General features: G+C 39.2%; 1 protein-coding gene across 3 annotated transcripts; it reads left to right on the top strand.

Moving 5' to 3' along the window:
• The first annotated feature begins 190 nt into the window (after window positions 1-190).
• Window positions 191-23,926, top strand: LOC6565179 (insulin-like growth factor 2 mRNA-binding protein 1). 3 transcript variants are annotated; one of them, XM_032738035.2, is made up of 6 exons: window positions 191-415; window positions 20,461-20,634; window positions 21,561-21,935; window positions 22,024-22,732; window positions 23,122-23,277; window positions 23,388-23,926. In XM_032738035.2, exons 1-6 carry the CDS (start codon window positions 303-305, stop codon window positions 23,868-23,870), a joined length of 2,010 nt encoding a protein of 669 aa, XP_032593926.1. In that variant the 5' UTR covers window positions 191-302; the 3' UTR covers window positions 23,871-23,926. The 3 variants fall into 3 exon arrangements, with proteins under 3 accessions (XP_032593926.1, XP_001991440.1, XP_032593927.1); XM_001991404.3 differs by lacking the exon at window positions 20,461-20,634 and having other exon boundaries at window positions 23,388-23,920; XM_032738036.2 differs by lacking the exons at window positions 191-415; window positions 20,461-20,634 and adding an exon at window positions 12,316-12,418 and having other exon boundaries at window positions 23,388-23,919.
• Window positions 23,927-26,564: the final 2,638 nt, after the last annotated feature.

A 26,564-nucleotide genomic window follows, 5' to 3' on the forward strand; every position in this document is an offset into this window, starting at 1 on the left:
TTTTTGTCTGTTTAGCAGTACTCGAAACAACCGCAAATCGTGATAGATCAAACAAATTGGTATCTGTACTGAGCATATATATATTTTTTTTGCACGAATTTGAGCCCGACCACTGCGCAAAGTACCTCCTCCCACCAAGCCCTGCAAAAAAAGAAAAAGAAAAATAAAAAGCAGAAAAAACAAAAACAAACGCAAACGCAAACAAAAAGAGAAATAAGAGAATCGAGCAAAAGAAGCAGCAACCAATTAAAAGTTCTTAAACGCCGCAGCAAGAAGAAGCAGCAGAGAGTACAGCTTTAAAGATGGCTTCCGAACTGGATCAATTCGCCGATTTGGAATTATCAAAAGAGGATCGTGAGCAAATCTTTGATCCGCCATTGGATCGGCAGCAATTGGAAGGTGCTGGCACCTCAAGGTATTTATCCATTTTCATTCCTATTTTATTTCAACCCACACCACACCCAAAAACAAAACGAGAAACCCTGAAAAAAAAAACAATAAATTAAAGAGAAACAACTACACTTGCACATCACCCTAACCCCCAAACCACCCCCCCCCCAACCCCCCAACACACCCCTCCCACCTCAACTGCCATGCAATATTCCAATATTTCATCATTTCCAATTCAGTCTTCTCACCTCTTTGATATTGTTTTTGTTTTTTGTTTTTTTTTTTTTGATAATGTTTTTAATATGTGTATAAATCTGTAGTTAATTCTGTATAAGCTTCTTGTAGAGTCTTTAGTATTATAACCGACCCCCCTCCATACCCCCATTCCCACGCTGTAGTTGTTGTGCTGCCTTGTAGCATTGAATCTGTTTAACTACTGTGGCTAAAAGGAAAATAATTAGTTAATTCGACTTTAACTTGGGCTCCCGCAAACCGAGCCATATATTTGGATGGATATATTAGGAAGGATTTTGTTTGTTCTCTATTTCTATTTGACGTTTTATCACAGTCGATACTCAAATTTGCATAGCTTGCAATATTTTCTGCTTTCTCAATTGAATTGCACTGGCAGATCGCAGAAAACAGTTGCCAAAGTAAGAGAAAAGAAGCTTATTGGCTGCAAAACGATTGAGATCAATCGAACTGAAATTGGTCCACCTGTATGCAATATATATATATATATATTATATATATAGATAGATATATGTATATATATATATATATTATATATATAGATAGATATATGTATATATATATATATATATATATATATATAGCTCAATAAGTCTGTTCAAAATGGCGCCACGACATTTTAGCTACGCCCTACTCACGCGTAACCCGTAACCCGTAACCCTAAACCTAGCAAACCAGTAAGGTAAGGCGACCCTCTTCTGGGGAGGAGAGTCAGTTGCGTTGCGTAGGGGAGCGTTCGCCTGGAGGGTGTTGGGGTATGTGGGGAGGGAGGGAGGGGGGAGAGGGGATGGTAGCTGAGAGCATCAATCCACAATTGCACAAATTATCACGCCAAATAACAAGAAGCTTGCCTCACCATGTGGCACACCCGCTGCCCGGAGAGGCCAGCCTCTGAGCGTGTGTGTGTGTGTGTGTGGCTGGCCAAGACGTTTGTCTAGCTATATATAGACGCCTACCTCCTGCTTGATGGTCAGTCAGCCAGCCTCCTTGCCACTGCCACTGCTCCTGCCGTTGCCGTTGCCCTTTCCCTTGCCATTGCCCTCCTTCGAACATACAACGCTGCTAAATAGCAGCTAATTTCCTGCGATAAATTGGCCATATCACAGAAAATGCAAAAAAAATGAAAAAAAAAAAAACAGATAAAAAAAAAGCTCTCAGACCCAAAGTCGCGCCTCGAGATGCATACCCAAAAAACAACCCAAAGAATTGAGAAACCTTTAAAAAAAAAAGAGTCTAAAAACCCTACCCAAAGCAACCCAACTCAACGCGCAACTCAACTCAACCGAAGGCGACCCTCATCAACTGCTGGTTGCTGGTTGCTGCTGCTGCTGCTGCTGCTGTTAAGCGAGTTAAGCTCAAGTGGTGTAAGTAAAAACAGATCCACAACAACAACAAGAAAAAAGAAAAGAGTAGAAAAGGAGTAGAGCAGAGTAGAGCCGAGCAGCATAGTTATAATCATTGTCACATGCATCATCATCAGAGGCAGCAGCTAGGAGCTACCATCTAGCGATCTACTAGCTTTGCACCCCTTCGCACACACACACACACACACATGCGCAGGCAGCTTGGCAGGATGTGGCAAACACAAATTGATATACTTGCCACACATTGCGTGTGACACTGTCTCACAAGCATGGATCGACCTTAGCATCCTCAGCCCCCAGATATTATCGCACCGACAAACCAAAAACCAAAAAAAAAGGAAGAAAAAAAAGCTCATCAGTTAGTTTTCTGTGATTTTGATTCTGATCCTTTACCGATCCTATGGGGAAAGCTGCAATTCTGCAATTCTCTTAATCGACAAAATTGCGATTCTGCTGTGCAAGTGATGAATATCTTACAAAAAACGTTGCTTTCGATTCTTATACGTGTAAAGATCGCTATGCTTTGCTTTCTTTGTATTTATTGTTCATTAATTTATAGTATTTTCCAATTAAAAGCGTATATAAAACATTAAAAGAAAGCAGGCTTTGATCCATTTAAGCTTAAAGGATTCAGTGTTGTGCTACTTTTTTGTTGTTTGTTCGCAACTTGATGATCGTTTGCTCAATCAGTGCGCAAAGTCTTGGGTCTATCTATCTATATATAGATAGATCTGTAGCTGATCTCTGCCATCTCTCACGCTCTACGCGCACAGGAAGCTCCCATCAAAGAGCTTTTGTCACCAATCTGAGCGGTTGATAAGCTGCTTGTTGCGACAACGGCTAAGCTGCCAGCGATGCCTGAGCAGCATCTATGGCCAAAAAGCGCACGGAAATGGAAAAAAAATACATATATATATATAGAAAAAAGGGGAAAAAAAAATAATTTACTAATTTCTAATATACAAGAAACCCAAAGGAAACACAAAACACTATAAGCAGCTCACACACACACACACACACACTCGCACAACCTTCCAGAGGCAGTCGAAATCTTTTTCTGTCGCATTTCGCTTAATCCGCCAAAGAAAACATGCCGCGGCATTTGCCCAAGGAGGCTGCTTAGAAATTACTGCCAAAATACAAAAAGGGTTGGCCAAACGCCACAACTAGAGATCGAGTGTGTGTGTGTGTCTATGTGTGTGTGTATCTATGTGTGTGTGTGTGTGTTTGTGTAATCAGGTTTCGTTGGCAGAGTTGGCGTTGAGCCTTAGATATTTAGGGCCTCGAGCGTTTTCCCTCATTTCCTTTGACTGTCCAAATTCTGAAACAAGTTTCTCACATTTCCGTCAGCGCATCAATCCCCCTTTTTTCCACTCTCTCTCCGCAGTCCGCTCTCCCTTCACCCACCTACCTAACCTAAGCAAACCAAACCATTCACTGGCTGAAAATTATATTTCGGCATTTTTAATTATACGTAGATTTTGGCTGCCTTTTTTCTAATGTTTGTTCACTTGCAAAAACAACTTCAAAACTGAAATCTCTCAGATACGAGAGATATGAAATCTGTGATCTGTGATCTGATATATAATGCGAAATGCGAGCCACAAATGCAAGTTTACAAATTTGTTTTGCATAGATTTTTTTGTTTGAGACTTGGGCAGAGGTGCTTGGGTGGCAATGGCAATGGCAATGGCAATGGCAATGGCAATGGCAGCAGAGCAGCAGCACCACCCTTTTGCTATGCCACCGAACAGTGCTAAGAGGATCTTTCTAATGACGATGAGTATTCACCCCATTTGCTGCTTTTTTGGCTGTCAGCAGCAGCAACATGTACGTATATATGTATATGTATCTGTGTGTGTGTGTATCTTTGTGTCTTTTGCCATAGGCATTTGTATCGCATTCTAATCTTTGGCCGCAATCGGTGCCTCAAGCTTGATATTGCCTACTCTATTTGATTCCCATCGATTCGATGATCCGGCCTCTTGCTGTGTCCTTGCCACACACACACACAGACATCCTGTGTGTTTGACAGTCAAATTAGTACTTGGTTTCTGTCTCTCTTTTTTGTCTGTGTGTGTGTCTGTGTCTGTGTCTGTGTTTTAAGGGAGGGCAAGTAGGCATCGCGCATACGCCATGTGTGTTTAACTGCTGATTGCTCTACTATGCTCGCTCCCCATTCAACTGACGCCCTATCCCATCCCTTTAGGGAACAACACCCCCCACCCCCACCCCCACTCGCTCTTTCTCTCTCTAATCGTGCTTCATTCAGAGGCAAACCCGTTTGGCGCGTTGATCAAACGAAGAGTTGTAGAAGAAAAAAGCAAATCACCATCAAATGGGCATTTGAATGAAATCAAGTACACACATAAGGAACGCTGGCAACGCTAGACCGATAGAAGCGGGGTACTGCTGGATGAGAGGTGGATGTGAGGGTGGTTGTGAGTGTGGGTGAGGGGGTGGAGGGGCCAGGTAAGGTTTCAAGCACATTTTGGTTCGGGGGCGTCTAAAGAGCGACACGCTGCGCTCTGCTTAAAATGTTTGTTGTTGCTTGTTGCTGCTTGTTGTTTTGTTGCCCAGCGGAAGAGCAGAAGGACGCCGAGTTTTTGAGTTGCTTGCCACATTGCCTGCCTGCCGGCCTGCCTGCTGCTGCTGCTGCTGCTGCCCCATCAAACAGGATGCAAATCCGCGCCAAGCACAAGCACAACGAACGATTCGAGTCCAGGTAGTCCGTCGTAGCCATAATGCGGGTGTATGTATATATATATATATATATTATATATTATATGTATATATGTAGATGTGTGTGAAAACGCAGGTAAAGCAAAACTTAGATTTAACGCCACGTTTTATGTTCCTGTGTTTGCCTTCCCTGCCCTGCCCCAACCCTAACGCGCCCTATATACATATCTATATATATATATATATATATATGTATTTGCAAATCACAAGCAAGATTCGAAAGTAATATAAGACAATCAGTTAAAGAACTAATGGGCATATTTCTTATATTATCGATCACCCAGAAGATATTTTCAGCGCCTCTGGCATTGCTGAAGATTACATCTATCTGGCAGATCGCAGTTAAACCCTGTATTCATCGAAATTTCATTATAAATTTGATGCAGTGTGACGATCCTGCCCAATCCTATATATATCCTATCTGCGTATATTTCAATTTACAGAAAGGTTGTTTTCAAATTTAGAGCACAGGCAGGCAGGCAGACAGGGGCGAATATATAACTATTTCGATATGTCTATATTTTGGTTGGTTGGTTAGTTAGTAGTTGAGGAATCGACTTCTCATCATGGATTGCCTTACCACTCGGAATCACATTTTATATTTGCTATAATTTACTAAAATGGCAATTAGAACAAGTCGAAAGTTTATTCAAATGTTTAGCATACAAAGTCGGACTTTTTACCATTGCAACAGTTGCTAATAATATTGGCATAATAATTAAGTATAATTAATTAACGCAAAAGTCTCACATTATTTTTATTATTCATTTTAATTACAAATCGTAATTCATTTCAATTCACTACAAAATTACCAAGAAATATGAGCTGATGTTGTAAAAGATTTTATAAATCAATTAAAAAAAAAAAAAAAAAAAAAAAAAAAAAAAAAAAACAATAGCTGTAGTTTTATGTGTGTGTGTTGTGTGTGTGTGTGTTGTGTGTGTGTGTTAATTGCAGCCTGATTCTAGCTTTGCTCTCGAGCGTATTTAAATTTTCATCTAGCTTGCATCTAATTTATTTCACTCTCCCCCTCCTCTCCTATCTTCTCACTCACTCTCTCTCTCTCTCTCTCTCTCTCTCTCTCTGTCTCCCTCTCTCGCTGCGTGTGCATTTGTTTTCTGCTCTAGAGGCAAACTTCTATATTATACACACACAAAAAACCCATATACTTACTTGATTCTCATGGCTCTTCTCACGTTCCGCTTGTTTGTACTCATTTAGCGTGCGTTTGATCCACTTTATTTCGGTTTCGTTTTCTTTTTTTTTCGTATTTATATTTTTTTTATTATTTTTTTTTTTGTTCTCTACTACATTTTTGTGTGCTCCTTTTTGTGTTTGTGTTCATTAGAAATTTCCGAGAATTCAACGACACAACAAACACACACACACACACACACACACGTACATACATATATATATGCATGCAGAGAGAGTGAGAGAGACAGAGGCAATGGCAAGATTCGTGTTACTGCTGGCTTAGTTTTTCAAGAATGCCAAAGCGCTCCGAGCAGAGCAGAGCAGAGCAAAACAGAGCACAGCAGAGCTGAGAAATCCGGGCAGCAAAATCTCACGGCCAGGGTCAAAGGAAGCAGCGAGAGAGTTTCTGTACCTCGAGAGATGCTGCTGCTGCAGCCTCTGCTGGTGCTGCTGCTACAGTTGGCGACTACTGCTCCTTATACATACATGCATACAGTGCACGCCCGATAAATTGAATTCATTCAAACTACTTATTTCGATTAGAAATTAGAGATTGGATAACAAACAGTAATTAATATACACATATCTCTCGATAAATACATCCAATATAATATCAAATAATCGTGTGATTCATTTGACATACATTCATGTATATTCAATATATATACAGTGTCTCGCAGTTCAACTGGAACAACGCCTAGCAAAATATTTAAAGTGCTATAAGGTTTAAACAAAACAATAAACGCAAAATGTTTAAATGCCAATTTGTTTTATGTTATATCACGTTTGAAAAGGAAGCTTCAGTTTTTATTAAAATATTAAATAATTAACTAAAATTAGTCAAAACTTAAAACTTATCCAAAATACATGTCAAAGTTTTTTTGGAACAGTCTTAGAAAATTAACTTATTAGGCGTATAAAAACTTAAATAAGGATCTTCATACTTAGTATGATACCCCTTAGCCTTAATAACCTCCCTTAACCTATTATTCATGGAAGGTACCAGTTTCCGGGTGGTTTCTGGACTGACTTTGCTCCACTCATCCAGCAGAGCATTTTTGAGATCGGATCTGTGATTCCTGATGTTATTTTCCAGCAGAGCCCACAAATTTTAAATAACATTTAAATCTGGAGACTGGGCCTGTGGAATTATCGTGTGGGGGCAGTTCCAGATATGCCAGGACTGTACTAATCCGGACTTATGCTTGGCTTTTGTCCTGGTCGTTGTCGTGGTAGAACCGGAAAGTACGTCGGATTCCTAGCTTCTTGGCACTTTGGAGTAAATTTTCCTTTAATATATTGAAATACACACTCTTGTCCATTGTTGTTTCAAAAACACCAAATTCCCGACGCCGGCTGCCGAGATACATGCCCATACCATGACACTTCCTCCGTCGTGCTTGACTGTTGCCTTTAGGATTTTGGAACTCAGCTCAGTATTGGACTGTCGCCACACATAATTTTGTCCGTCTGAGCCAAAAATGTTGAATTTGGGCTCATCTTCAAATATGAATTTGTTCCAGAACTCCAAATCCTTGTCCAAGTGGGTTTTGACGAATGCCATCCTAGTCCCTTTATTTTTGGCGCTTATAAAGGGCTTATTCCGTGGTACTTGGGCATTAAAGTCATGGTTGCGCAGAACCCGGCGCACAGATTCCACACTGCACTTTTGCCCCATTTCGTCCTCCATCTGTGGAGTCAGTTTTGGAGCCGATAGCTTGGCATTTTCCTTATTTTCCTGATGATCCTCCGCTCCTCCTGTTCGGTGAAAATCTTGTTTGGTGCCTTTCTGCCCTTGTCCTCTATCCGATTTTCGCCGACGAAGCGCCGAATGATATTGAATACAGTTGTGGTGCTTAGATTTACCATTTTAGCTATTTGGCGATATGAATATCCAATCCTGAAGTGTTCCAGGATCAGTTTCCGTTGTTCAATGGTAGTCCGCTTGCACATAGTCCTTGTTGGCTGGTTGCACTCGAGATGCAGGATATAACTAATCTGACTACGAAGGATTGGTCTATTTATACCAAAAATAATCAACCTAACGTAAAAAATCAGGGTTTTATGGCACCCAGGTGTCCATAACGCCATTGTTCCACATAATATGTGACCACAAATTAAGGTACTTTTTTACATAACCCGACCTAGCCGGTGGGAAAACCCCAGTTTATGGGGGTCATATAGTCATTTAGGTAGTCAATATATGTACCTGCCATCGGTCTTTGGAATTTTTGAAAAATATTGAATAATTTATTTATGGCAGGCAATTAACTTTTTTGCTAGGCGCTGTTCCAGTTGAACTGCGAGACACTGTATATGTATATATATTCTCCTTCATCAGATACGTACGTGTGTATGTATATTATATATGTATGTATATAAGTTTATTGCAAGTGAGAATCCTTCAATGACAAAGTTATGCTAAAACTCTTTTTGTCCTGTTTCACTTTCACGCTTCACTTAAACCTAAACTTACATCGATCTATTTCCAGTTGCTTCAATAATGAAATATTATATTTGTTGCATACTTTTTAAATGGACTTGTTTTCAAGATATTCTTGTTGCAACATTTGATAAACTTGAACGTATTTCAAATATTTAAAAGGATATCAAATTTATATTAATTTTCCTTAAATCCAAAAAAAGGAAGAAAGCCTCGATTTGATGTGATATAGCTGTGTATTTTGACAGAAGGATAGTTGATATTTTCCTACAACTAGTCGAGGTTTATAGTATATTTGGACATACATATGTATTTAATGTAACGGGATTTAAGCTTGGCTTTTCTCACTCACTCACTCTCTCTCTCTCTCTCTCTCTGTCTGTCTGTCTGCCTGTCACTCTCACTCGCACATTTTGGTGGCGACCAACTGTTGTTGTGCGCGACACGTGCAACTCGCAATCGCCGATCTGTTGATGATGATCAGCGTATGCAGAAATGGCTCAGAACCGTTTGCATTCCAAGAAATGATGACCGCTGGCTTCCGACTTTCTTCTACCGTTATTTCACCGGTTGAGTGGCGATCACTTTCTTCACTAGCAGCAGCTGCATATTCGCCGTGGCAACCCTTTCTTTTCTCTTTTCTTTTTTTTTATATATATATTTTTTTTTTTTGTGTATGTCCTCAGATCCTCCTTGCATTCGACACGCACTGCAGCAGGTAGAGCATTATTTGTGTTGTCCACATTGTTGTTGGTTGTTCGTTGTTGGTTGTCGGTGTTGTCACCTAGCCTTACCAGTCGTGGCTGCTGCTGTCTCTGATAAGGGAAGAAAGCATTTCACTAAGGGTTGCAAGCGCGCGCGTACATCACAATTTTCACCGCTTCGCCTTCTCAACTTCTTGGCCAATTTGCCACATTTCCTTAAGCAGTGGATCCCCTTCACACACAGACACACACACACACACACACACACATCTCCCTCCTCCACCACCTCCTCCTCCTCCGCCTACTCCTCGTCTTTCACTTCTTTCGTATGCATACAATTCTTCAGCGTCTCTCTGCTTGTTTTGTTTTGTTTTGTTTTGTTTTGTGACAGCTGCACACACCGTTTCAGAACACTGTAAAAAGCTCAGACAGAGAGGGAGAGAGAGAGAGAGAGAGAGAGAAAGAACAATCATAAAATTGCATTGAAAGCAATCCACTTGTATATAGCATACAGCTCTGGTAAAAATAATAGTAATGCACACATATATTTTGGAAAATTCATAAAATATAGTTGAAAAATTGTGAAAATTGTATTTGAACGCAAACAATGAATACTCTAGATAAGTAAACATTAAAGTTTAAAAAAAAAAGTCAAAATAAATGTTTTTTGTTTACTAAATTATTTAAATTGATCATTATATTAGTAGTAGTCACATAATAGTGAAGTTTTCTCAGCTTTCCTTTTGTTCAAAATTAGATATGATGGGTGTTTATATTTGATCACGTTTAGCATTTGGAAAATACAAGTATTCCAAAAATATTCCCAGCTAAGAAACCAAATATTTGTCGTTTTGCAGAATTCAATTGTTCCTTTATAAATAAGTTATATTTTTAAGAAGCAGCACTACCATTATTTTGACAACATGCCTTGATAGATCTCTATTAAAATGTTTAGCGAGGAGCTTTTAAGCACATGCCTAGATAGACTGTACTACTACTGATCTCTATTAAAATGTTTAGCGAGGAGCTTTTAAGCACGCGTCCTCCTTGCGCATGTTTTTTGTTGTTGATATTGCTCGGCTGCTCGACTACGACTGCGGCTGCTGCTGCTGCTGCTGCTACTGTTGCTGCGCCCCGCGCGTTATCAGCAATTTACGATCAAAAGCTAACCAGGGCGGCTTGCCGGCCGGCCAGCCGGCTGACTGCTGCTGCTGCTGCTGCTGCTGCTAACTGCTGCTGGCTGTAAGCGTCGTTGCTGCTGCCGCTGCTTTTTATTGAGGCCATTGAACTACCAAAATGAAGTCGAAATTTTTATTAACCTTAAGCGGTTGTTGCCTGCTGCTACTACTGCTGCTGCTGTTGCTGCTGCCTGCCTGCCCCGCCTGCCTGCTTACAACTGTTTTTACCGTTTTTCTTTTATTTACTTAATTTTGCGTGGAGTTTTGCTCGCTTTTGCGGTCAACATACACAACACAGACAAACATACATGCATACATGTTTATATATTTAATACATATTTGTAGTTGTCACATTTAAAAATGTTGGTGAAATATTTGGTTCAGCGACAAACACATAGAAATCTCGTTTAATCATAATTTGTTATTGTTGTTGTTTTTATTCGGCGTTTGTTGTTGCGCCGCCAGTGTTGACAAACGTATTTGCCGACCCCAAAACTGACAACTGGCGCCAACGACAAATGTGTGTCGACGTCACCGTAAACAAAAACTTACATAAAGACACACACACACACACACGCAGATGCCTGCATGCATGGATGTATGTATGTGTAGTTGTATGTATATATAGCATAACAATAAATGACCGGAAATAACAAATAGTTGGGGAGCTGCTGCTGCTGCTGCCGCCGACTGGCAAACCAAAACAGCACAGCAGAAGCATACGCATACACACGCAATGAATGACACATACTGTGTAGTAGTTTGTGCGACTCCTCGCTACTCGTCGCTACGCATGCAATGCGAATGCGTGACGTAATCAAAAGCTGAATTGTATTGCACATTTTAAGTGCAGAGCGAACATAAATACGTAATAAAAAACGAAAGAGCGAGAGCGCAATAACAACTTGTCTTGCGAGAGATCTGCATGTACACTTGTGTATGTACATGTGTGTGTGTGTGTGTGTGAGTTGATTTCGAAAAAGCGCAACAATTTAAAGAGAGCGTGGAGAGTGAGAGAGAGCGACTCGTCAACGCCGGTTATTCGAGCTTGTGAAGACTTCTGCTGCTCTGCTGCTGCTGCGTTGTGTGCTTTAAGCTTTTGTCGCGCTACACTTGACGGTCGTTTACAGAGTTGTCATTTTTGTCAAGAAACATTTGTATTCTTTAGGAACATACATGTGTGACTAAGTGCGTATGTATGCAAAAGAATAATATATATGATAATATATGCTCTATGCCAAATTTGCATTAATGAAAGCGACATATGATACATAAATACATACATATGTGATTTTATGCTTCGTTCTGTGTTAAGTCACTCCCGCAAACGCAAACGCACGCATTACGTTATAACGTGCTTGAGGTGCTGCCGGATTGGAATGGAAGTGACTTACGCTCTGCCAACTGTTGCCACTATCTGGCAACACCGACAACCGACTTGAACGTAACGCATATTGGCATATTTCTGCTACCTTATGCCCAACGCTGTTGCTTCTCGACGTTTTATTCTTTATTTTCGCAAGTGTTGCTCGCTAATCATGCCTTTACTCACTCCACCAACACAGTTACACATACCAAGTAAAGAACGAAAAAAAAACGGCGACGATTTTTAGCGTGTTTGTCGCTTTGCAGCCGCGTAGCCGGCTGGGGGCTCTCCCTCTCATTCTCTCTCTTTCACTCACTCCACTCACTCTCTCTCTGTTAACGGTGCTCCAAAGCGACGGCCACTTGATTTTGCTTTACCGTCCCATCCATTCCATTCGGCGCTGCTGCTGCTGTTGTTTTGCGCCTTGCTCTTTGTCGTGCCTGTTTTAGTTTCAGTAGTTAAATGCTCTTTGCATTTTGCGGTCGTCTTTATCGGAGGTATTCGGCGTAGTAGTTGGAAAAACCAAGAACAAATAATTTCAACAGCTCGGCAACGCGCAAAATAACAGCAAAAATTATAAAATATTTTACGCCTGCTGTTGGTGTTTTTTTTTTTGCTGCGTGTTGGTTTTTTCATTTATTTTTTTTTAATAATAGTCATCGCTCGCTGGTCGTCGTGGGCGCAAAAGAAAAAAGAATAAAAGAAAATTAAAGCTTTAAGTGATATTCATATTAGAGCAACAGCGCCACACAACAACAACAAAAAGAAACAAGCTGTGAAAAGTGAGTGATGACTGTTTAGCAAAAATGCTCAATTGAGTGTGTGTACATATACATATATGCGTATGAATGTGTATGTGTGTGTGTGTATGTGTAGGTGGACGACTTTTTTTTGTCGTGTCGTTTTTCCCTTGTAGTTTTTGCAAGTCAACGATTTCGTTTTTATTTTTTGTCGCGCGTTTCCTTTATCTATGCAATACACACAAGTATGCGTACATATATGTATGTATGCATGTGTGTGTAGAGGAGAGACAAACAAACTGCGAAAAGCAGCACATACACATATTGTGGTACCGTTATAAAGAATACGGCTAGCCGGCGTCACTGTGTGTGTGCGTGACAGTTTTTGCTGCCCGCCTTGCCTTGCGAACGCGTCTGTCTCCTCTTTGGTCCTCTTTTTCTATCTCTTTTAGCTTACCTTGTAGTACACACATAGAGAAATGCAGCAAGCAAATCAAGCAGCAACGAGCAACGACATTAAAAATCAATTTAAGCTAGCCACATGCACACTATGCTCACATAGACACACACACGCACACGCACTCGCACTCACATGCACACATTTGACATGTGCGCCTTTCTTTAGACTAGTTGCGCCCAGCCCAAAAAAAGAATTAAAAAGAGCAAATAGCAGCAGCCACAGAGTAAACTGACCTACTTTGCACGACTCTGACTTGTGTGTGTAGTCATTAATCGGATTCTGGGCTCAACATTGCACTCTGCGCACAATAAGACAAAAAGAGCGAGAGAGAAAAGAGAACGCGAGAGAGAGAGAGAGCATTTACATTGTTGTTGATCTGTTGCAGCAGCCTTGTTTTTATTTTCAGTGCAATTGAGTTCACTTCAATCCACTCCCCTCTCTTCGAAATAAGGCTGCATTCTTTGCTTGGGCGCCAATGCTGGCAACATATTTTCATACTTACATACATAAATATATATATATATGTATATATATATATGATGTATTGTATATAAGAGAGGGAAATGTATCTATTTTTTTTCTATTGCGTCTGTTGCTAATTAGCCAGACACGTATCGCTTGTGTGTGTATTTGTCTGTGCAAACTGGAAATAGTTCAATCTAACTTTGGAATTCTAATATATGTATGTATGTGTACGATTGCGTACGTAGAAATATCGATAGGCATACATTCAACGACTATCGATAAGTTGAATACATGCATGCTAAATAAAGAGCGTGCGCAGTCCGCTCTAAATCGCGTTTTTCCTTCTTTTTTTGTTATTGTATTGTGAGTCAGCTTTTGCTGCCTCTGCCTGCTTGCCAGCCAGCCAGCCAGTAAACTGTTGCTGCGCCGTGCACTTGCCTGCGACCCCCTCTCCCCACCACACTCCACTTCCCGCTCGCGTTGTAGCAGCAGCGAATCAAAGCCTATACGCGTGACTAAAAAGTAGCAAGAAGCAGAAACATCCGCGCTAAAAGATCAACAACAACAAGAAACGACGACAATAATATAAAATCATAATCATATCAGTTGTACAATTTCTGCTTGTGATTAACAAGTGCGCCTGAGTGAGCGAGCGACTTTGACTCTCTCTCTCTCGCTCGCGTGCATATGTGTGTGTGAGTGTGTGTGTGTGGTGTCTTGTGGGAGAGCAGAGTGAGCAAGAGAGCGTCTACGTCATGACGGCAACGTTTTTAAATCATATTTGTATAATTCAAACGTTTTTCAAATGTATTTGTAATTCTATTTAACGTGCTCGCGCTGTTTTTTTGTATATGTATGTGTGTGTGTGTGCATATGTGTGTGTGTGTGTTTGTATGTTTGTGTGTTGTGCCTTAGTGTCAATTTTGCCATACTCTGTCTTTAGTTGTTGAGTTTGAAACGAAAGAACAACAGATAGAAAAGGTATTGCTGCTGTGCATAGGAAATACATACAAGCAAGCCAACGAAACATATTGCACCTAAACAACAACAATAACAACAACAAAAATTGAAAAAATAAAAAACTTAAAATGCACAGCAACAGCAGCAGCAGCAATTACCCAAACAGCAGCAGCAATAACAACAACAACAGCAACAGCAGCAGAATCAATATCAGCAGCAACAGCAGCAGTAACAACAACAATAATAATAATCACCATTATTATATCCATCATCCACAACAACAACAAATACAACAACAACAACAGAGTACGAAATTAGTACGTTTTTATGATCGGTGAGTGTTTCTCAATTGTCTCTCGTCTCTCTCTCTCTCTGTGTCTGCCCGTTCTTAGACGGATGTCGGAAGTTACAAAAGTGCTGCAAGTGTGTGTGTGTGTGGGTGTGTGTTATTTGTTAGTGTTAGTAAACAGCTAAGAGTGAAAGAAATTTGTTAACACTCAACACTCATCGCACATTCAATCAATCAATCATTTGTGCTTATACATTTTGAACTTATTTGATGTATTCTCTAAACTTAAACAAAAAATTAAAACTGAAAATTAATGAAATATATCTAAAACTCGTAGTGGGTGGGGGAGAGATGGGTCGGGGTGCCGATGCCTGCATTAATAACTCCAACCTGATTTTTGTGCTGCTTTCTTTCTTTTTTATGTATCTTAGTGTTGTTTTTAATAAATAATTAATTATTGCATTCAGCAATTATCCTGCAATTGACATCATGTGTGTGGTATCATTACTATGGCTTTGGCATATGGCCAATACGACACGCCTTCAATTGTTTGCCGATCTATTTTTATCAAAGCACAAAGCACAAACACCAATAAAATAACAGGCAATGCAATTGCAATTGTTGGGCAGCAACAGCGGCAAATTGTTAGATAAACATATATGTACATTTATACAGATATGGTCAAAATAATAGTGAACTGCTTCATACAATGCAAATACTCATTATTTTCAAGCTCATAATCCCTTCGATTCTTTTGACAATTTTACTCTTGAATATATCTCCTCATACCCCATTTTTGTATTTGACCCATTCCTTTTATTTATCTTCTTAGTGCCGGTACAAATAGTCGAAATATGTAAAACTGAATGAGTTTATTAAATGTTTTTAAATAAATCCGGGGAATGATTTAAAATACAATTAAAAATAATATTCCCTGGAAAATCACGAATATTATGTTAAAAAAATATCCGTTGACCTTGTTCTGAGAAAGGCAAAGTGCAAACCATTGTTAAATGATACTATTATAAGACACACCTTTAAAATTGGCAGAACTTCCAGGGGTAATAAGTAGGTAGAGGTCCAAGAATGTAACTTGTACCAACACAAGAAAACGTAATGCAAAAAAGTTTAAAGTCTAAAGAATAACCTTTAACTTGACTATTGAAGAAATGGAGAAACATTTAGTGGTAATCTATGACGATTACCTAACTCATAATCTGTATCTATAATTTATAAACACGTGTTACGCCATTAAACATGACTGATTGTCTATAATGATTTGGTCGACTCTTTCTTATTACGCTGACGGACCAATATTGGAAAAAAGTTATCGCAGATGGGATCCTATTTGTTCGTATATTATGGATGGTCATTCTATCGGGACAACGACTGCTAGTACGTCAGTAAATCAATGAAGTCAATGTGATCTCAATCCGATTGAGAATTTATGTTGTGAAGTTATAAATATAGTTTCCAACTTTGGGAGATTGAGAATTTTGGGACATTCATTTCTCTGAAAATAGGCCAAAACTTGCTGAAAAAACTTGTACCATCTATGCAACCAAACACTAATCGTAGAATAATACAACCGCATATCATATCTATAATTTTTAGAAATATTTTGTAGCCCCAGGAAGAGCTTCACTACTATTCCACTATTATTATTTTGACCGGCTTATTTGTGATAAATTTAAAGACTCAATTTTTTTTTTGTTAATCATTTTATAGTTATCCCAGGTCTTAATGTTTATCCATCTTCTGTATTGATAGCTTGTGCTCGAATCCAATTTTCATAATGTTTTAAATATACTTTATGTTTTTAAATATATACCAATATATATATACAAATACATATATATATTTGGATGTGTCTGAATGCGCTTTAGCCAGTCAATTTAGGTCAAATCTACAACAACAACAAGGACCATTGCCAGTCTTAAACGAGTTTGTATGTGTGTGCGTGTGTGTGTATCTGTGTACAATTCCAGCATATGCACATAAATGTGCAATCATACGCACACATATGCGAGGGTCGTTCAACAAGTCCTTGCAAGCCTAGAAAGCTGATTTTATCATTTTGCTAATGATACATATTTTAATATATATATTAAAATGTTTGGTAGCAATAATATGATAAGTACTAAAGAACACACATTTTTCGAAAACCCGCTTTTTATTTAAAAAAAAAAAACCTATATAAAGATTTTGATTGCATATTGATAAGAAAGAGGCAAAATTAGTGCTTATCATAAGTAACGAAAGTCTCTGGTATTTGGAAAATTTTAGAAAACTTGATGTACGAAATATTTTGGGGCTAGCATCTTTCATCTCTAGATCGTAATTGATTGCCTCTTTTACTTTGTTAAATTTTATTTACGACGTGCATAGATACATATATATAATATATACATAGATACACGCATGTCATATTGTACACATGTATGTGTGTGTATAAACAAAGCTGAAATTGCTGCCAATACGAATATGCATGTGTGTGTGTGTGTGTTTACAACAGCAGCAACAGATTTCTTACCTTTCATTCATAAAAATGTCTCGACAAAAAGAAAGAAGGAAAACAAGCAAAACAAAACGTGCGCACACTCATACAGACATACACACACACACACGCACATCCACAGCTACATATATGCATATGCAACTCCATGCACGCATGCCTTTCTTTATTGAAAATATAATACATACATACATATGTGCAGAGCCTTCTGTATGCGTTGTACACTTTTTCATTCTTGCTTGTGTGTGCTTGTACATTTAATGCCAAAATAAACAGCAGAGACGCCGACTGCGCTGCCTGCATATTGATTGAGAGAAGGCGCAAAAGAAGGGACCGCGTGCATTGATAACAACACCAACACACATATGGCGTTGGCGAGTGTCTGTGTCTCTCTCTATGTGTGTGTGTGCGCGTGTGTGTGCGCGTGTGTGTATGCGTGTGTATATGTGTTTTCATATATAAAAGAGAGTGCCAAGCAGCAGCAGGCAGAGGTCATTGGTTAGTAGAGGCGCCACAGACAAGTCACATGTTAAATAAAATACCTATGAACAACAAGCAGCGGTAGAATCATTGCAGTCGAAAAGTACCGACTGAGCAATACTCTGCTCTCTTACTGAATTTCAATTAAAGTAAAATGAAAAAGAGATGAATTTCTTCATTAAACGTAACTAACTGTTAACAGTTGTTAACATAGTAAAACTCACATACTCCGTTTCATTTTTAAAACAGAGCATATTTTTTTTCTATTGACAGAGAGAGAGAGAGAGCGAGAGAGTTGGAAAGAACGAGAGCGAGTATAGGTTTAAATTCCTATTGGTGGTGAACAAGGCGGCGGCGACGTCAACGAACTGCAACGATGACATTCCCATATATTTGAGGCAGGGCATGGACGTGGGTAGGGTTGACAGACTGACTGACTGACTGACACCCCCATTCCATAGGCCCATCTCTCCACCTCTCATCCACATTTCCATTTCCACGCCTATGCCTAGTCTTAGTCTACACTTTGTACTTGCGACGCATGCGCAATGCTCTTCAAGCTGTGAGCAACAGTTGCAATTCGCCTGGGGAGCAGTTTGAGAGTCAGTGGTGGTTGTGCTGGTGCTGCCAAAACTGTTGTCATCTGAAGAAAATGCAATGTTGGCAAATAATTAAATAAACCCAGCAGCAAAACTACTCAAATTTGAAACTTACACAAAAAGTGTAAGGAATAAACAAAAAAAACAGCAAAAAATCGAAAATAAATACATATTGAAAAGAGCAGTGACAGCATATTTTGCTCGTCGTTTCAACTTCAATTCCAGGAAAAACAGGCAAAAAAAATTACAGTCCAACTCCACTATGGTGCGCTTCTTGCAATATACAACCAAGATCTCCATATTCCAAAATACACCGCTCTTTTTGAATTTTTGTTTGTGTTTTTTTTTTTTAATAAGTCAAGTGACCCTTCGCCATAGCGATGTTTGACTGTATCTGCATATATATGCACACAACAACACCTCAAGATATCAGACAGAGACGGATAAGCGGCAATGAAATTTGTCTGCAGTTTCTTTTGCTGCTACTGCTGAAGGAGAAGAAGGCGGCCAGAGCATGTGAAGTGAAACTGAAGTTGTTGTTTCGTTGTTGGTTCGTAAACTCAATTTAGCGACTTTTTCACAATCTCTCTGTGTCTCTCTTTCTCTGTCTATGCATGCCCATCTAAAGCGGCGCGCGCTTTCATTCATAAAATAGAGTTGCCTACACGCTGCGATTTTCGCTGGAATTGCTGAAAGGCCTGTTAATTAAAAAAAAACGAAAAGTGATAAAAACGAAAAAACGCCAGTACAATGGGACAAGAGGCGATCGATTCTTTTAAATTTCCTATACATAAATACATAGCTGTATATACATATATATATACGTATATTGTGATGATTCGATTTATGTACTTATGTATTTGATACTTCTGTAGAGCAAGGGTATTCAATCTTCCGCATGCATTTCTCTTTTCCCCCATTTTTTTTTATTATTTGTTCTTGTTTTTTTTTTTATTTAGTTTTTGGCGTCGTCGTTGCTTTTTTGCGACGCGACTGCGACTGGAGTGAAATTACTTCCAAGAAAAATAAACATGATATTAAATGTGCAACATTCCAGTGGAGACTACAACGGCGACAGCAGCAGCAGATCGAGATTTTTGCAATGCTGCTGTTGTTGTTATTGTAGTTGTGATCTTGTTTGCCAGTCTTGTTCGCTTCACTGTTGTATTTGCTGCTTTTGTAGTTGTTGTTGTTGTTGTTGTTCTTGCTGCTCTTGTCTCTTAGCGCCAAAAAGCGTTGAGCGCGGCGGCTTTTTGTAGTTGTTGTTGCTGTCTGTTCGTATTTTTCTTTTAGTTGCTGTTTGCTGTTGATGCCGTTATGGCAACAGGATGTTATGACGCTCTCTTTTTCTGCTGTTTGTCTGCCTGTCTGACTCTCTCTCTGTCTGTGTGTGTGTGTGTGTGCAGATGACATATGCGTACATGAACATATACACATGTTGTTGCTTTAGTTGTTGCCAACTTTGTAGATCTTAGCCATTAGCCGCTTAACTATTTTGACTGTAAAAATAATTGGAAATATTTGAAATATTATCAGAGTAATAAAAGAAAAAAAACGCCCAAGAACAACATGCAAACGGTTCACGATCTTTCGTTCTCTTTTGTGTCCAGCACGTTCGCAATCCTTTTTTTTGCTCTCACTCTCTCTCTCTCTCTCTCTCTCTGTCTCTCTCTCTCTGACTATTCGTTTCTGTCATTTCTTTCTCTAACGCCTTCACAGGGTCCTATGTGAATGTTGTTTGTATCCTCAATCGCTATATGGCACAACACAACACCCATCCCCCACCCACCCCCCAGTCCCATCCACCCAACCCGTAAATACTAAAAGAAAAGAAGCATTAAAAAAAAGAAAGAAGAAACTAAGCAAAATTCAGAATTCACGCAGTCTTTCATTTTCACGCTCGCTATTTCTCGCTCTCTTTAGCTGTTAGTTGCGCTGCTGACTCTCTTACTGACATACTGCTCTCTTTATCTCTCTCTCTCTCTCTCTCTATCTATCTCTATCCCTATCTCTCTCTCTCTCTCTCTTTCTTTTCTTTTCCCTCATTTGATTAATTTCTTGTGTTTGTTTTTGTGTTTCTTGCTTTATCACATCAAAATGAAACATTAAAAAAAAAAAATTTTAAAAAATAACTGAAATTCACTACAAACTTTCGTATTATTTTTCCCCCCTTTTTTTATTTTCTTACTTTCCTTATTTTGTTTATATTTTTGTCTCTTTTTGCTTTTGTTTTTTGTTTTGTTTGATTCGTTTGTGTTTTTATTTCTCTGTGTTTTCTTTTGTTTTGTGTGTGTTTTTACGCTATTTTCTTCACAGTGTTACAACATCAAAAATCTTAATAAGCGGCATACCGCTGCAAACACGTTTCGAAGACATCGAACCGCTACTGAAGCCCTATGGCATCGTCAAACAATGTGAGGCTATTTCTAGTAAGGATCAAAATACTCAAACAGTACATATAACATTCGAAAATCCTGAGCAGGCGCAAAGGTATATACATATCAATCAACAACAACTTTAAAAAATAACTTAAAGAACACTAATAGCTAATAGATAAACCAAATAAGACAACAAAAAAAAAAAAATACAAAATTACAAAATTACAAAATTAAAAAAAAAATACTACTTAATACCAGATTTACGTGATTTTGGAAATGGTTCGAAAACTGTGTGTAAATCTAGTGTTAAGTACAAGTTGAATACGAATTTACAATTCTCGAATTATGTATGTGTAATAGATGGAAAATTATCGATAAAAATCTATCGATAAATTCGAAACAAATTAGGCTCTTATTTATAAAACATATATCATATATACATCCACCTCATCGACAGTTATCAATTGTTTTCCAGCTATATATATATATATATATATATATGTATATAGATATATGCACATACACCTTGATATATATTTATTACTGATTCTTAATATTTAATTAGTAAGCTTGATCGCATTTGTGGCTGGTGGCAAAAGGGGGACGGGGGGACGGTGCGCTTGGCTGTTGTGACTGTGCGGGGAGGGGTGGGGAGTGGGCGGGTCGGGGCGTGGTGGGTCGGTGCTTGTGTGTTGTGCTTAGGGCGTTTTTATGTAGCTACTCTTGTCTGTGTGTGTTTGTGTGTGTTGTTGTAATAATGTTTGATCTGATCTGGATGCAATTATTTGTACCACAACATACCAGTATATGTATATATCTATATACTTATATTTATATATATATATGTGTGTATGTATTTTAAAATTTAAAATGTTATCAATATAAACACACTATGCAATACATAAATACATACATACATACAGATACATACGTATATCATCCAAATATAATTCCTTTTCAATTTGCACACTTTCTTACCAATTTCTCTCGTTTTTTTGTTTTTTTTTTTTACTTTGTGTTGGTTTAAATCTCGTTTAGAGCTGCCGGTGGTCTGAACGGCGTCGAGTTCGAGGGCAGCAAACTGCACGCGGAGCAATTGGACAAAAATCAACGGCGCAGCATACGCAATCAGCGCAATCCGTATCCGGGCATGCCGGGACCCGGACGCCAGGCGGACTTCCCGCTGCGCATTCTGGTACAGAGCGAGATGGTTGGCGCGATCATTGGACGACAGGGCAGCACTATTCGCACCATCACACAACAGAGTCGCGCCCGTGTCGATGTGCATCGCAAGGAGAATGTTGGCTCGCTCGAGAAGTCCATTACGATCTATGGCAATCCCGATAACTGCACCAATGCATGCAAGCGCATATTGGAGGTTATGCAACAGGAGGCGCTATCCACGAATAAGGGGTAAGTCTCAAACAATTCCATCCCCAACCAACCAAATAAAAGCACAACAATTAACCAAAATCTTTTCTGTGTGTGTGTGTTCCCTTAGTGAGATCTGCCTGAAGATACTCGCCCATAATAATCTAATTGGTCGCATCATTGGCAAAAGCGGCAACACGATTAAGCGCATCATGCAGGACACGGACACGAAGATAACCGTCAGCTCGATCAATGACATTAACAGCTACAATCTGGAGCGCATCATTACGGTGAAGGGCCTGATTGAGAATATGTCACGCGCGGAAAACCAAATTAGCACCAAGCTGCGCCAAAGCTATGAGAACGATCTGCAGGCAATTGCGCCACAGAGCCTCATGTTCCCCGGCCTGCATCCAATGGCAATGATGTCGACACCGGGCAATGGCATGGTCTTCAATACGAGCATGCCGTTCCCCTCCTGTCAAAGCTTTGCCATGTCCAAAACACCGGCCAGCGTGGTGCCGCCGGCCTTCCCCAACGATATGCAGGAGACAACATATCTGTATATACCGAATAATGCCGTTGGGGCAATCATTGGCACCAAGGGCTCGCACATTCGCAGCATAATGCGCTTCTCGAGCGCATCCCTCAAAATAGCGCCGCTCGACGCCGACAAGCCGTTGGACCAACAAACGGAGCGCAAGGTCACGATTGTTGGCACACCGGAGGGTCAGTGGAAGGCGCAGTACATGATATTCGAGAAGATGCGCGAAGAGGGCTTCATGTGCGGCACCGATGATGTTCGCCTCACCGTCGAGCTGCTCGTCGCCAGCTCTCAGGTATGCACCGAAACTGAAACGGGCTGGTTTCTATTCAACTATTTACATTATTATAACTATCAATCGAAAGTTTCGATTAAATAGTTCTCTGAGCAAATGTTGAAATCCGATTCTGGTTCAGAATTCCAATTGGTTAATTTTGGCGAAGCTAGATTTTTATACAAGGCAAAATAATCGGATTTGGATTGGCACGAACTAAACAATCAAAAGACATTTAAGACATTTATAGACATATATAGATATAATTAATTTAAAATTGACAAACAAAAGAAGTAAATAATTCAAATCGAATGTGTCTCTGAGAAGGGGGGGAGCTAAATTCAGTTCCGGATTTCAATTGGCTGAGGATAGGAAGAGTAAGCTTAAATTATATATGTGTTTCTCTGCAGGTCGGACGCATCATTGGCAAGGGCGGGCAGAACGTGCGTGAGCTGCAACGTGTGACAGGTAGCGTCATTAAGCTGCCAGAGCATGCGCTGGCGCCACCTTCTGGCGGCGATGAGGAAACACCTGTGCACATTATTGGCCAATTTTACAGTGTTCAGGTGAGTGATGAATGTTTTTTTTATCGGCTATCAAATTGTCAAATTATCAACTAAATCTGTTTTTGCTTTTGATTCCACTTTGTGGTGTACACCAACAACAACAACAACAGTCCGCACAGCGTCGAATTCGCGCCATGATGCTATCGACGAATCCGCCTCCAGTGACCAAAAAACAGAAAGCTGCCAAAGAACAACAATTGCAACAACATCAGCTGAATCTACAACTTTTAACGGGCGCTGCGCCAAGTGGGACTCAGCAGCAGCAGCAGCAGCAGCAGCAGCAGCAACAGCAACTATCGCCGGTGCTGCAGCCGCAACAGCAACAGCAACAACAGCCGCAGCAGCAGCAGCAGCAACAGCCGCTGCCGCCGCAATCGCATCATCAATCGTCGGCGTCATCGTCGTCGACGCCACCTGCGCATCACCAGCAGCAGGCGTCGTCGACAGCGTCGTCACATCAATTGCAGCAGCAGCAGCCGTCGCCGCCGCCCGGCAATGCATCGGCCGCTACTCCCCAGCAGCAGCAGCAACAGCAGCAGCAGCAGCAGCAACAACAACAGCAGCAACAGCAGCTGGCAAGCACACAGCAGTAAGGTGTGCGCAGCCGTGGGGTGGGGGAGGGGTTAAGGGGCAACCTAAATGCATCAAGCAAACAACAAACAAGGAACTTTAATCAACAAGCATCAACAACAATCAACAAATGATAGTATAACAACAACAATAGCTTCAAAATATACACAACACTACCAACACCACCACCACCACCACCACACACATTCATTCGGATTGGTCAGGGCAGTTTCCTTTTACGTTTTATATTTTCCGCTTGCATCAGCTAACAGCAACAACAACAACTCTCGTTTCCCATCAATTCCAACAACAACAACAACAACAACTGCTGCTGCTGCGGCGACGGCAGAAGGAGGAAAAGCAACGAAAGCAGAGCAGAGCAGCTGGAGTAGGAGGAGGAGAACGCAGGAGCAGCAGCCAGACGACAGATGCGCCCAAGACAGATAGCAATAGCAGATAGCACAGAGCATTTGAACTATCTAACAGTTGTATATAACAGTTACAACTGTTATACAACGGCTGGCGTTTGCTGGCTGGCGAACTGCGAACTACAGAAAAAGAAAAACGGCAATTGTACTGCTGCTGATCTATCTGTTATATATATATATATATATATATATATATAATTTAACTACATTTCACGTTGATCAAAAATTTGAATTGCGCCTGAAGCGCAAACGAAAGCGACATTTAACTGGATTTAACAACAACATCAACAACAACAACACAATAACAATAACAACTTTATTAAAAACAAATTTATGGAAAAGTGTCGCAGCCCCCGCAGCAACCAATATATGAAAATAAAATATTTACAACTTGAAAAGAAACAAAACAAAAGTTACACCCAAATACAAAAAGTAAAAACACAAAAAAAAAAACGATTAAGAAAAGTAAAAAAAAAAATCAACAAAAAACAAATACAAAATTAAGCCGTAAAAGCAGCAAACTCGTTTTTTATATATAGATATATAAAATTTAATTTTTTATGAATTATTTTATTTTTTTTTTAAATAACTTTTATTTAGAGTACATTAAGTGAACACAAAAAAAAAAACAAAACAAAACAAAAAACCAATCAGTTGTTGGTTTGTGTGTGTGTTTTTTTTTTATATACTTGTTTTCTTCTTTTAAGCGTATTGCATTTGAAAATTTGAGAAATTGTAGCAGTAAAAATTGTTTGCAAAACACAAATCAGATGACAAACAGCGGCTTAGAAACAGAACAGGAAACTAAATCTGTATGTTATTATTATTATTATTATTACTACTACTACTACTACTACTACTATTACTACTACTACTACTACTACAACTACTACAACATATTACTACTACTTTTTATTATATTTTGTCGCGTTTCTTTATTGAAAAGTAAAATTGGAAGCAGGTGTAGACTTCAGCCCACCTCTCAAAATATCTACAACTAAACTTAAACATCTAAACTAATCCGAAACCCAAACCAATTGAAATGAAAAAATCTGTAAAAATTATGAATTGATTTGAGGCGAAACAGAAACCCAGACAAGTGTGTTCAATGCGAGGGTCGACATAAAAGTTGTCCATTGAAAAGCAGCAGCAGCAGAGAATGCGTTTATGTATTTTGTACTCTGTGTATAACAGTAAACTGTTATATGGAGCACGCGTGGGAGACAACTATATGGAAATAACATAACTGAAAGTACACACAAACAAACACACACATATATATATATATAAATATGTATACACGCATCCACACACACACACATACATATACATACATACAAGAAAAAAAAAATAGTTATAATTAAGTTGTGTCTCTCACCTAAATGCCAAGCAAACAATGTTAGTGTACAGCTGTATAATAGTTTTCGAGAATTGAGATTTTCAGAGAATATATGAAAAACTGAATTGTTAATATTGTTTGAACAGCGCAAAAGAGGATAGCAAGGAAGAGCGACAAGGAAAGCGGAAGATAACGAGCGAGAATCAGAGAGAGAGCGAGAGAGAGAGAGAGAGCATTATAATGTGTTTGCCTTGAAACAAAAAAAAAAAAAAAAAAACGAATACAAAAAACAAAAGAAAACAAAAATAACGGTGCTGAAATGTTAATTTTTATATAACGAAAAACGAGCAACAAGTGTTAAAGTGTTATATTAAATGAAAAGGGGAAGAAAAACAAAAAACAAGCTGTTATAATTCACAACACACACACACACACACACACACAGAGAACATTAAATTCAACACAACACGAATCAACTACTATATATAACACATAGCTTTCTAATGCGGTCCATTTAGTCGAACAGTCGGCCGATCAATTGTGATCTGAGCGGAATGTGTCGATCCATGGTATTATATATATATATATATATGTATATATATATATATATATAGTTTGAATGTTGTCGTTTCGTACATAGTTATGTACATAATACATGTTTAACAAATTTGTGTCCTTTTCTATTTCTATTTCTATTTTTTTTTTTTTTTGTTTTCCTCTAATAAAATACATGTAATTCGAGAAGCGCAAAACATAGATTGTAAAACATAGTGTATAACAGTTTTTTTTTTCCATAGCTGCTAAAATCGTAACTGAAGTAACTGAATCGGAGCAACAAACAATCAAACAACAAACCCAAGACAATAGCCCAATTTTGTTGAAATATACATAAATAGAATAACGTGAAGTTTTTTATTATTTGATTTTTGTTTACATTACATAACTTTACA

Source organism: Drosophila grimshawi, unplaced genomic scaffold, assembly GCF_018153295.1.
Source record: "Drosophila grimshawi isolate 15287-2541.00 unplaced genomic scaffold, ASM1815329v1 contig_848, whole genome shotgun sequence".
Classification (NCBI taxonomy): domain Eukaryota; kingdom Metazoa; phylum Arthropoda; class Insecta; order Diptera; family Drosophilidae; genus Drosophila; species Drosophila grimshawi.